Raw genomic sequence first — 12,130 nt, 5'->3', positions numbered from 1 at the left:
ACCTTGAAAAATCAGGAGGGAGCCGGAGGAGGGGTTTTCTATCATCCAGGATTCTGCAGAGGGCACTGCCATGTTGTGTGGTCAGGAAGGGCAGAACTGAGTCTAATGCTTCATATATTTGAATCATAGCCCTGAGTATCTGTCCATGCAAAAAGGTTTATTATACAGATGAGTTAATGTTCTAAATAGGGGGAAATGTAACAAGTTTTGCAAATGTAAAGCATTTTAGAAAAAATCCTTAAAGTCAATTCATTGTATGTCCCTAAACTGGTTATTAGATGTAGTCCTATTTCAGTGGTGAGATTTTGGTGATGGGACTATCTGAGCTCTGAGAATGTTTATATTCATAACTCCAGTCTGATCCCTTTTTCTTGTCTAAAGTTCCAGCAAAACTTGAGCAACTTTGCTACTAACAGCAAATGGTTCATTTAAAAATTCAAAGTGTCTATGTGAAGTAAATTTTATACTCCATGTAAACCCCTGCTGAATTTTTGAGAAACTCAATGTTTTCAAAATTCATGGGCATGAAGATGTTGTTTTGATTGCTTGTAATGTCTTTGAAGTATGACATTCTGCACTTAATGGTTCTTTTTGTTATCTGACACTCTACATCAGAATACGAAATTACAGCTTTTGCCTCCTACAAGGTTGAAAATTTAGTTGACTGCTTTTTAGGCAGGGGGCAATTGACACTTAACCAATAACTGACATTATTTTGACAAACCTTGTTAAAATATTTTTTATAAGTATAGGTAGGATAGCACACTGAAAGTGAAAGTGAAGTCGCTCAGTCGTGTCCGACTGTTCGCAACCCCATGGCCTGTAGCCCACCAGGCTCCTCAGTTCATGGGATTTTCCAGGCATGGATACTGGAGTGGGATGCCATTTAGCACACTGAAAACTCATGTAAATTAAGAGCTTAAAGGAGTGACTGGCTAGGAGTTTCCCGTGGCTAGACATGTATCCCTTCAAACAGCTGTTTTGACATTTTATGTTCTGTAGATTCTGCCATTTCAAGTCTTCTTAAGCTAGTGATGAAAACTCATATTAAAATGTTCAGTAATAGCTTTTCATCAGGACACCAGGTTAATAAAAGCAGAACAGTCCTCAGTGCAATGATCTTCCAGAGTGGATCCAGTTTTCTCCTTATAAGTCTTCACTCTTACTAATAAACTAAAGAGAAAACATGAACTCCAAAGAGGGTGCACAAGAAGATGAACCAGAAGGAGAGCACGTGAGCAACTGAAAGGATTGACTTTGCCTCAGTCTGAACCATGGACCCACCTGGAGTGGATCACATGTATTCTTTAGATAAATGGCTCTTTGAAAAATAGGAATAAAACTGCTTTCCAGTAAGATTTACACACTCCCAGTGTCTCCTGTTAGTTTTCCTAGTTCTCAGCATCATTTATTTCTCAGGCTAGGTAGTTTCTTATTACATTTCATTTAATTAATTATTACAAAAAGCCAACGGCTCAAATAGAACAACATCATTTCCCAAATTGGACATATAGGCACCCTAGAAGAAATTAATCAAGATAGAAATGAGCAGACAGCTGTGAGACAATCAAGTAATAGCAAGAAGGGACATAATAAAACACATCAAAGAGTTTGCTGGCAGATTGTACATCAGGACTGAACAAAAAGGATTATGCATGAAAATCACTAATAGATCCTCATACTTTTAAAAAACTGTATATTGAAATGGTTGACATAAAATAAATTCAAAACCTTGTTTTTGCTTTTGGATTTAACATCCTCCTAAAACTGTAGCTGTGTCCTAGGGACAATACACTTGGGGACAGGATGGGAAAACCATTGGGCAGATTCATGTGTAGTGAAATCATGCTCTAAATTATATTTCTTTCTCATATATTTCTTCAAATGATCAACTTTTGGTCAAAGACATACTTTGCAGATGCTTCTGGCTAAAAACATGAAATTTTTGTTTTGAGCTTTTTCTGCTAAGAGAGTGACAGAGTGCTCACTTGACTAAGTCAAATATCATTATTTCAAATACATCTCTACAGCCTTTCCTGGAATAAGAGTCTGTTAAATAACAGCAGATATGTTGAGTCTTTGGGAAAATATGAAAATGATTGCAACAAGTGCCATCAATTTTTAGCAGTAGGTCTCAGTGGTTTTCATTTCAATCCCAAGGAAGGGAAATGCCAAAGAAAGTACAAACTACCACACAATTGCACTTATTTCACATGCTAGCAAAGTAATGCTCAAAATCTTTCAAGCTAGGCTTCAACAACACATGAACCAAGAACTTCCAGATGTACAAGCTGGATTTAGAAAAGGCAGAGGAACCAGAGATCAAATTGCCAACATCTGTTGGATCAGAGAAAAAGCAAGGGAATTCCAGAAAAACATCTACTGCTTCACTGACTATGCTAGTCTTTGACTGTGTGGATCACAATAAACTGTGGAAAATTCTTCAAGAGATGGGGATGTCAGACCACCTTATCTTATCCTGAGAAATCTGTATGCAGGTCAAGAAGCAACAGTTAGAACTGGACATAGAACAATAGACTGGTTCCAAATTGAGGAAGGAGTACGTCAAGGCTGTCTATTGTCACCCTGCTTCTTTAACTTATATGCAGAGTACATCATGAGAAACGCTGGGCTGGAGGAAGCACAAACTGGAATCAAGATTACTGGGAGAAAGAGCAAGAACCGCAAATATGCTGATAACACCACCTTAATGGCAGAAAGCAAAGAGGAACTAAGGAGCCTCTTGTTGAAGGTGAAAGAGGAGAGTGAAAAAGCTGGCTTAAAACTCAACATTCAAAAAACTAAGATCATGGCATCTGGTCCCATCACTTCATGGTAAATAGATGGGGAAACAATGGAAACAGAGACTTTATTTTTGGGGGGGATCCAAAATCACTGCAGATGGTGACTGAAGCTATGAAATTAAAAGATACTTGCTCCTTGGAAGAAAAGCTATGATGAATCTAGAAAGTGTATTAAAAAGCAGAGACATCTCTTTGCCAACAAAGGTTTTTAGAGTCAAAGCTATGGTTTTTCCAGTAGTCAAACATGGATGTGAGATTTGGACCATAAAGTAGACTGAGCACCAAAGAATTGATGCTTTTGAACTGTGGTGTTGGAGAAGACTCTTGAGAGTCTCTTGGACTGAAAGGAGATCAAACCAGTCAATCCTAAAGGAAATCAACCCTGAATATTCATTGGAAGGACTGATGCTGAAGCTGACGTTCCAATACTTTGACTACCTGATGTGAAGAGCCTACTAATTGGAAAAGACCTTGATGCTGGGAACGATTGAAGGCAGGAGGAGGAGGGAATGACAGAGGATGAGACTGTTGGATGGCATCACTGAGTCAGTGGACATGAGTTTGAGTGAATTCTGGGTGATAGTGAAGGATAGGGAAGCCTGGTGTGCTGCAGTCCATGGGGTCACAGAGAGTCTGACATGACTGAACACAACTCAGTGGTGGGAAGAGGGAATGTATCAGAATCGTGTGTGTGTGTGTGTGTGTGTATGTTTCTCTTCCAACCTACACACTTTCCTTCCAAGGGAAATCTGTATAATATCAAGATGGGTGGCCAGCATCTCTGATGGGTGTGTGTGTGTGTGTCTGCATTTTTGTGTGTAGTTTGAGAGAGCCCTGCATGTGATGCTGATACTTAATCCCCTATATAGAAAACGATCAGTTTTTGTATTTAGATTTATGAGCTCAATAATCAAGTGGCTATTTCCTCCCCTGTGCTGTCCATAATTTGGGTTAGCTGCCAAGTTATGCAAACAAGCAGACTTAGTGACTAAGAGTTAACTTAGTTAACTGAGAAGCTAGCATTCTCAAAGATTTTCTAAAATGATAAAATAAAAACATTTATCCTTTATTAAAATATCTTATAATATTTATGTATATCTAGATATCCAAAATAGAACTTATAAGAAATATCATTTAAATTATCCCTGATTAATTGGTTCAATTTCATACTTTATTCCCAATCTTTATCCATTCCCATAACTGCTATAGCTACCTCTTAACTTTCTTGAAAGTGTCAACAGACTAAATTTAGAATTAAAACATGCCAGAGTATGAAGGGCTCTGAAGATTCTTAAGATTCTCAAGAGTCAAAAGCTTTTGAAGATGATATCCAAGTATCTTTTGATCTTTGTCACAATCACAAGGGACTGTATTTTATTTAGAGTCTTAATTAATGAAGACAGATCTATTTATTCCTTCTAGAATTCCTGATCACTTGCTTTCTAGCTGAAAGCCTGGATTTTGCATTTTTTGGGGGAAGGGGTGGCATCTTTTATATACTCATCACAGAAATAAAAGAGGAAGAAATTTGTGAAATTATGTGAATGGATTCTCATCACTATAACTTTTTCCTTTTTTTTTTTTTTTTTTGAATTACAAAGCTACTTTTAATACTTTGGGGTGAGCCCCACAGGAATAAAAAACACTGGGAAGGGGTAACCCCCTCACCCCCAGGAGTGGCCCAGAGGGGAGAGAGGCTACCTGAGGGGTAGGAAGCACAAAAGGGACCCGCTGCAGACTCAGGTAAAGGGAATGCCATTGGTGCTGGGACCTGTGAGCACTACAGGAGAAAACCTAAGCGTGATGGGACTGGCTCAGGCACACAGGCGAAGGGCAAGAGGGTTGGACACGAAGCCACAAAGGTACTTGGGTTCCTCCTTCTTCTCGTTTGCCTTTTTCTGCTTCTGCTGCATGATCTCCAAGTCCCTCTGCTTGTGGGCGGCAGCAGAAAGCCTGTCATCTCGGCGCTTTCCTTTAACGGAGTCGCTCTGCTTTTTCATATTCTTCTGGCGAGCTCGCGCTGGTTACCGCGGGTCACAGCGACAGCAATGGCTCGGCAATGGCTCCGGCCTGCCTCCCTTGCGTTCCCTCGTTGCATCATCACTATAACTTTTATTTCAACAGCTTCTATGTTCTAATTTCTTACTACTTGCAGGCATTTTATTTATCTTCCATTATAAATATAACACATAAGAATGCACTTTTATGTCTGGTGTTTCTAACTACAAATTTAATCTACATCAGGATTTAATCTTTATTTTATATTTTAAACAGATTGTAATAGGATTTTAAACAGAGAGACAAGTAGTTTCTTGGTAAAAGTGGATTTGATACTTTATTCTGACTTTTCTCCCATTTGTGGATTAAATAAGCTCATATTGCTATATAAGTGTCACTGAAAAGAAGCTGCATCTATTGAGCACCTATTGTGTACCTAATACTACAATGGATGCTTTTCATATTTTCACATTTATCTCCTTGACAACCCTATGAAGTATTGGTCACTACGTCATGCTTAACTCCTTGTGACCCCTTGGACTGTAGCCTGCCAGGCTCCTCTATCCCTCGGATTTTCGAGGCAAGAATACTGGAGTGAGTGGCCATTTCCTTCTCCAGGGGATCTTCCTGACCCAAGGATTGAACCTAAAGCTCCTGCCTTGGCGGAGGGGTTCTTTACCACTTAGCCACATGGGAAGTTTCTATGAAGTATAACATACCTCAATTTTAAATGAGTGAACCCAGAGTCAGAGAGGTTAAGTAACTGCTCAAGATTCTATAGCTATTTAATAACTGATCTTATTTCACTATTATCATTAATGATGATAATTTTTATAGCCACCATTTATTGAGTACTTTCTAGATGTCAAAGATATTAAAATTTTGGCATACAAACATATTTCCCTCAGACATCAAATAAATTAATATACATATTTTATTGGTGAAGATATGAAAGGTCAGGGAGGTTAAGTAAACCTTAAGTTTACTTATCTTATGTTTCCAAGATAACATAGCTAGTTAGCGACAGGGTTTGAGTTTTCCAGCATTGCACTTAACACTGGCTTATGTACTTTACAAACATTCTTATATATTCATGAGCAGCCATATTATTAAAATAAGTGATCAGTTCCCACAGCCATCTTGAAGAACATTTTTTCATTCATATGCTAAACTATATCTTGTCTATCATCTTTTATAGTCTCATTGCTCTATAGTTGCTTCTGTTGTAACCTATATGGTGATCTGGCAGCAGTTGGTCATTTACATGGTGATCGAACATGAATATATGTTAGTATGAGTTAAGGGTTTGCTTTATTCATCTGCTTTCCTTCCAGTCTAAACACTGAGCTGAAATTGAGACACTGACATGATAATTTATTAAAGCCTGACATTTCTGGGCAAGATTTGTTTGTCCAACTCTTGAAAGCCTGACTGAGTTTAAACTCTATCACAGGCATCAGTCAAAACACTCAAGAATCATGGGAAAGAATGGTGCTTTTCCTCCACAGCTGCTCTGCAGAAAGGGGATTGCATGGGAAGACTTCTCATCTTGGCAGAATGTTGCTAGGAGCAAGGGCTTTTCCTTAAGAGAGAAGCCGCCTCCTCCCTCACAAGCGTAAAGGATGCAGGAATGTCACATTGCTTGCATTCTTTTGATTGTTTTCCTGACTTCCATTTTGTTCTGGCACTTGTCAAAACTGTCAGCACCTTCATTTTTTGTTCATCCTGTTTCCCAGCCAAGGATAACTTGTAATAGGTTCAAATTTCCAAGTGCCTGCATTTGGCTGTGAAATAGCACTGTGCAATTCTGCAGCTCCAGAGGCTCCCACTACCCATCATTGTAGGATTCTAATGGAAATCTTCTCTGAGTCCTTCTCGCAAAGTTCCCTGGCTCCTCGTGGTGTCTGGGTGGATGGTCAGAGATGACGGCTCCACCCCGGCTATTCTCTGAATTGGAGAATTGATAGCTCTTTTACCATCAACTGCCAGCTATGTAGCATTTGCAAGCCCTTCCCTATTGATCTTGCAGGGATTAATTTCGTGTTTTTATTATTGAGATGTTTCTGAGATGAAGAGTAATATCAGATTGCCTAAGTCCCTGGAAGAGGAAGACAAACATTCAGAGAGCTTTCGTATATATTAGAGAAAAAAGCCCAGAGGCCTGGACAAAGTTGATAATTATCAAGCTTGTGAAACAAGGTTTCTTCTTCATAGATCTCTACTGAAAAATACTCATAGGATTTTTATTTTCATTTGAATATGCAGCCCACTGGTGACTTGGTAAAGAAAATCTCTAAGTTGCTGAAGAATTAAATAATGAATTCATAGCATTTCAAATAATGGGCTAAAATTTTTTTAAATAATTTATTTGATACCCACTCATCCCATTCATTCAGCAAAGATTTCTTAAGCACCTGCTGGGAAATGGGTAGAGTGTTGTGGTTTAAAAAACACAAACACTGGAATCAGACTCTTGTTGTTTAGTCCCTAAGTCATGTCTGACTCTTTTGTGACCTCCATGGACTGTAGTCCACCAGGCTCCTCTGTCCATGGGATTTCCCAGGCAAGGATACTGGAGTGGGTTGTCATTTCCTTCTCCAGGGGATCTTTCCAACCCAAGGATCAAACCCACATCTCCTGCATTGGCAGGCTGAGTGGTGGCTCAGTGGTAAAGAATCTGCTTACTAACACAGGAGATGCGGGTTCAATCCCCAGGTTGGGAAGGTCATCTGGAGGAGGAAATGGCAACCCACTCCAGTGTTCTTGCCTGGGAAGTCCCAGACAAGAAGAACCTTGAGGGCTACAGTCATGGGGTCATAAAAGAATCAGACAGTTTCAAATCCTGGTTTCTCCATTTAGAACTCTGTGACCTTGGGCAAGCTACTTAACCTCTCCTGCCTTAGTTTACCCATTTAAAAAAATGGAAATGGTATGTGCCTCATAGAATCGTTTTGAGAATTAGATACACAAGAAACTTTTGCATGTAGGAATTCCTTAACAGCTGTTGTCATTATTGCTTAAGGTGTCGTGTATCTTCCTATTATACAACTATCAAAGGAAAGTCCTCCCCTGAAAATTGTTGATAATGTACTCAAATAGTCAAAATAAAGGCATGAGGAAACATAAAATACAGAGTTAAGTAACAGTATGGGATCTGTTGATTAAGTACCAGTGACTTTAAGGTTTGGGTAACACAGGTTAGAAGTTTCCCAGGAAGGTGTGATTCAGTGCCTGTGTAGTCAGGGAAGACTTCAGTGAAGATGAGGAAGACTCTCACCATCTCGTCTCAACTGACTTTGCCCATTTGCCCATCATATCCTTATTGTCTCTTTCCACCATCCACCCCCAAACATTGACCCCATCTAATTGAGCTTCTCAGCGATCCCTAGGCACTTCTGCAATTCCATGCTTTTACACACACATGCATTTCTCCCTTCCCTCTCTTTTACTTTTGCCCAGTTATCATAAAGTTTTTTGAACAGTGGGTCATTTCCTTTTAAACTAAGCCAGAATTTCTGACCCTTGCCTTCCCTGCTAGCCTGCCCTGGCTCACCTTGATCCTTGACTTTCCCTAACTTAGTCTCTTACCCTGAAACTGCCCACTCTCTTTTTTCTTGACTCCTAAATGTGAAAAAAGGGGTTAGTGGTACCCAGAATCTAAGAGCTTGCATTGTGAAGTTCTCAGTCTATTTAAAGTGAATTTGAAATCCATCATGTATATTTTTATATTTTATAAATGTATGCATCTAGCCAACTAAGCTGGAAATAAATAATCAGAATGAATCCTAATAAGTGCTGAGCACATATCAAAGTACTAATGGCATAATTTCTGGAGAATAGGGTAAATGCCATCTACTTTTAGGGCAAAGGCATATTATCTATCAGACTGAAAACTCTTATTTTCAAAAGGTAGAATTTAAAAATAAGCTCTTTAAGGTCTTTTTTTTTTTTTTTTTTTTTGTATTGGGGTATATAGCTGACTAACAAACAATGTTGTTGACAGTTTCAGGTGAACAGCAAAGGGATTCAGTCATACACATATACGTGTATCTATTCTCTCCCAAACTCCCCTCCTATCCAGGCTGCCACGTAACACTGAGCAGAGTTCCATGAGCTATACAGTAGGTCCTTGTTGGTTATCCATGTTAAATATAGCGGTGTGTACATGTCCATCCCCAAATCCCCGGCTATCCCTTCCCTCCATCCTCTTCCACCTACCACCCCTCTGCAACCATAAGTTTGTTCTCTAAGTCTGTGAGTCTCTTTCTGTTTTGTAAGTTCATTTGTATCATTTCTTTTTAGATTCAACATAAGAGATATAATATTTCTTCTTCTCTGACTTTAGCCAAAGAATTGAACTTCTGAATGTCAGAGCTGACAGTGTCTTTGGATTAAAATGTTTCATTGCATAGGTATTACTTCTGATTGCACAAGCCTGAGTAGGAGGTACTTTTCTAAACTGCCTCATAGGTAGAGGCTTGGGGAGCCCTAATGTGTCTGTAGAGTACTCATGATGCAGGCAGCTGCTGTGCGGCCCACACAGTAAAACCAGGAGACAAGCTGAGACAGCAGTTCTCTGACTACAGCCGGCAACCCCTTCCCGCTCTGAAACAAGGTCAGAAGGTGTTGAGTCATGTCATCGATATTTCCTTCAGCCTTTCTCCCATTGCAAGGCTTTGCTTAAACTGACTGAATTTCTGAGGTCAGAGGCTGAGATTTTCTAGAAAAGTGCTCACAATTTGCTATGCCTGAATAGTCCCATTTAACATCCCACAGCATGTCATACAGTGTGGGATCCAGGGAGTCCACTAATTAAATGTGTGACCTTGGGAAAGTCACAGTCATTGGGTTGAAAAATAACCCTGACTCCTTCCAGCTCTGTGCTGCCTGGATCTCCATCCTCGCACGTATCTCTCTGTTCCCCAAGACTCTTTCCTCATTGGCTTCTAGTGGGAAATTCTGCATATTGTGCTTAACAGGCTGTTAAATTATCTTAATTAAAGTGTCAAGGGATAAAAATTGAAGATTACTCAGAGCTGCCACCCCAGCCCTTCCCCAGCTCATCCCCAGCCAGTTCAAGAAGTCTTTTGTTAAGAAGATGCTGATGTGCAATACTTAAGTAAGCACTCTATGGGGTAACAATGAACCACTGGATTCCGTGGTCTTTAGACATGGGGTGAAATTGAACTGTGTAGTCTCTTTTTGACAGATTTTCCATAAGCCAGAACGTGATGCCTCTGTCAAATTCAACACTATTTCATGAAAAAAAGACTACTGCTGCTGCTGCTACTGCTAAGTCACTTCAGTGGTGTCCGACTCTGTGTGACCCCATAGACGGCAGCCCACCAGGCTCCCCCATCCCTGGGATTCTCCAGGCAAGAACACTGGAGTGGGTTGCCATTTCCTTCTCCAATGCATGAAAGTGAAAAGTGAAAGTGAAGTCACTCAGTCGTGTCCAACTCTTCATGACCCCATGGACTGCAGCCTACCAGGCTCCTCTGTCCATGGGTTTTCCAGGCAAGAGTACTGGAGTGGGGTGCCACTGCCATCTCTGAAAAAAAGACTAACAAAGACTTAAGGGGAGAAAAGTAGGAGTAAAAAATTCAAACCTTATTCTGTTCCTCCACTCAGGCCAAGACAGCTCTGTTCAGAGGAGATGATGTTGGGCTTCACAGCCTGCTCCTTCTGTGATGCTTCTGAGTTTGAAGAACTAGGTCTTGGAAGCCCTAGACCTGGATCATAATTTTCTAAGAAAAGCAAATCCTTCTAAAGTAGTTAGTTCAGAATTTTTATCTCGATTAGTCTAATATGTAGGGAAATAGCTGGAACAGGATAAGTTTATGAAGACAAGACTGGCACTACACATTTTCTAAGGCGAGAACAACCCACTAAAGTGGGAAAGGTATGGCCAATCTGACTTGATATTTAAATAGAATTGGCAATTAGCTAATGTGAGAGAATAGCTCTTACAGAGCTCTTCCCCCACATCTTCCAGCCCACGAGTTCTATGTCTGAAAAGCCCACTTGTTCTGAGAGGATGTTTAGCCTAATGGTTCAGCTTTTAAAGCCAGACTGCCTGGGGCTAGGCCATGACCTTGGGACAACTACTTAACATCTCTGCCTCAGTTTCCTCACCTGTGAAATTGTATAAACTAGTACTTATAGTATTGTTATGCGTGTTCAGTGAGTTAATATATTTATAAAGGCTTAGACCAGTGAGCGACTTAGCAGCAAACCAGCAATTGGCATGCAAGGAGTGTCCAAGTATCGATATTGTAGGAATGTTGTTTAATATCCAAATAAAGCAAGGAAATGTAAGAACACAAAGTCATTGTTGGTCATTTAGATCTCAGCATGAATTAATTCCCTTGTCTGTTCTGAGGTACTCTGAGAATCCTGGGGACCTTGGGAAGCTAGAAGTGAGAAGTCAGAAGAACTGCTGTACATAAGTGAAGGGGTGAAACAAACGCTTACCTGAGTCAAGGCTTTGCTTTTGAGCCAGCTTACCTATTATTCTGTCCATTTGAACTTCCTTTTACACTGTGATTGTAGATTGTGAATTCATTGGCTCCTCATTATTCAACCAACCCTGGCTTTTCTGATGATGGTTCTTTGAGACTCTCTTCCTTGTCTAGGTGGGAATTAAGAGATGCTTTTAGCATCTCTTCTTATATCTTTTGTCTTAACATTCGGGCAGGCAATCAGTGGACACTGTTGGTTTATTAATCTTGCTCCTGTTCTATTAGGGGTAAATGCTGGCTTCTCTTAATATGTGAGTAGGTGATAAAACATCTTTGGCTCTATTTTCCTCTTCAAAGAAGATCCCTTATAGAAATGGTTCTCAGACTTGAGCATGCATCAGGAGATAACAAGACTCACCAGGAGGCTTGTTAAAATGCACATTGTTTGGCCCCATACCAGTTTCTGATAAAGTAACTAACAAATGGAAGCTGAGAATCTGCAGTTCTAACAACTTTCAAAGTGATGCTGATGCTGCTGGTTCAGGGACCACACTTTGAGAACCACTGTCCTAGAGTAGAATTCCCACCATGAATTGAATATTGGAATGTCCTGGAGAACTTTAAAAACCCTTGATGCCTGGGTCCCATTTCAGATTTTCTAACTTGACTTTGGGTATGGCCTGGGCACTGGAATTTATCAGAACAACACAGTACTTCTAGCCATAGAGGATTATGACTGAAATTGTTGTGATTTAGGGGGAAAAAGTAATTTGCCTGTGTGTACCCAAGATTTTGGGACTTCCCTGATGGCTCAGTAGTAAAGAATCCTCCTGCTAATGCAGGAGATGCAGGTTCAATCCCTGGGTC

The 12,130-nt window shown here is 40.1% G+C and overlaps 1 protein-coding gene and 1 long non-coding RNA gene across 2 annotated transcripts in view; one reads left to right on the top strand and one right to left on the bottom strand.

Moving 5' to 3' along the window:
* Positions 1–11,491, top strand: part of LOC123334759 — a 53,850-nt gene extending 42,359 nt beyond the window's left edge. The window contains exon 4 of the long non-coding RNA XR_006552869.2: positions 10,434–11,491. This is a non-coding gene — a long non-coding RNA (uncharacterized LOC123334759). The remainder of the gene's footprint in view (positions 1–10,433) is intronic.
* On the bottom strand, positions 4,401–4,830 carry LOC102392411 (small EDRK-rich factor 2-like). Its single transcript, XM_044946732.1, has one exon. It carries the CDS (start codon positions 4,802–4,804, stop codon positions 4,619–4,621), a length of 186 nt encoding a protein of 61 aa, XP_044802667.1. The 5' UTR covers positions 4,805–4,830; the 3' UTR covers positions 4,401–4,618.
* Positions 11,492–12,130: the final 639 nt, after the last annotated feature.

Source organism: Bubalus bubalis, chromosome 8 (genome assembly GCF_019923935.1).
Source record: "Bubalus bubalis isolate 160015118507 breed Murrah chromosome 8, NDDB_SH_1, whole genome shotgun sequence".
NCBI lineage: Eukaryota > Metazoa > Chordata > Mammalia > Artiodactyla > Bovidae > Bubalus > Bubalus bubalis.
This window is presented reverse-complemented; position numbering and strand designations above follow the sequence as displayed.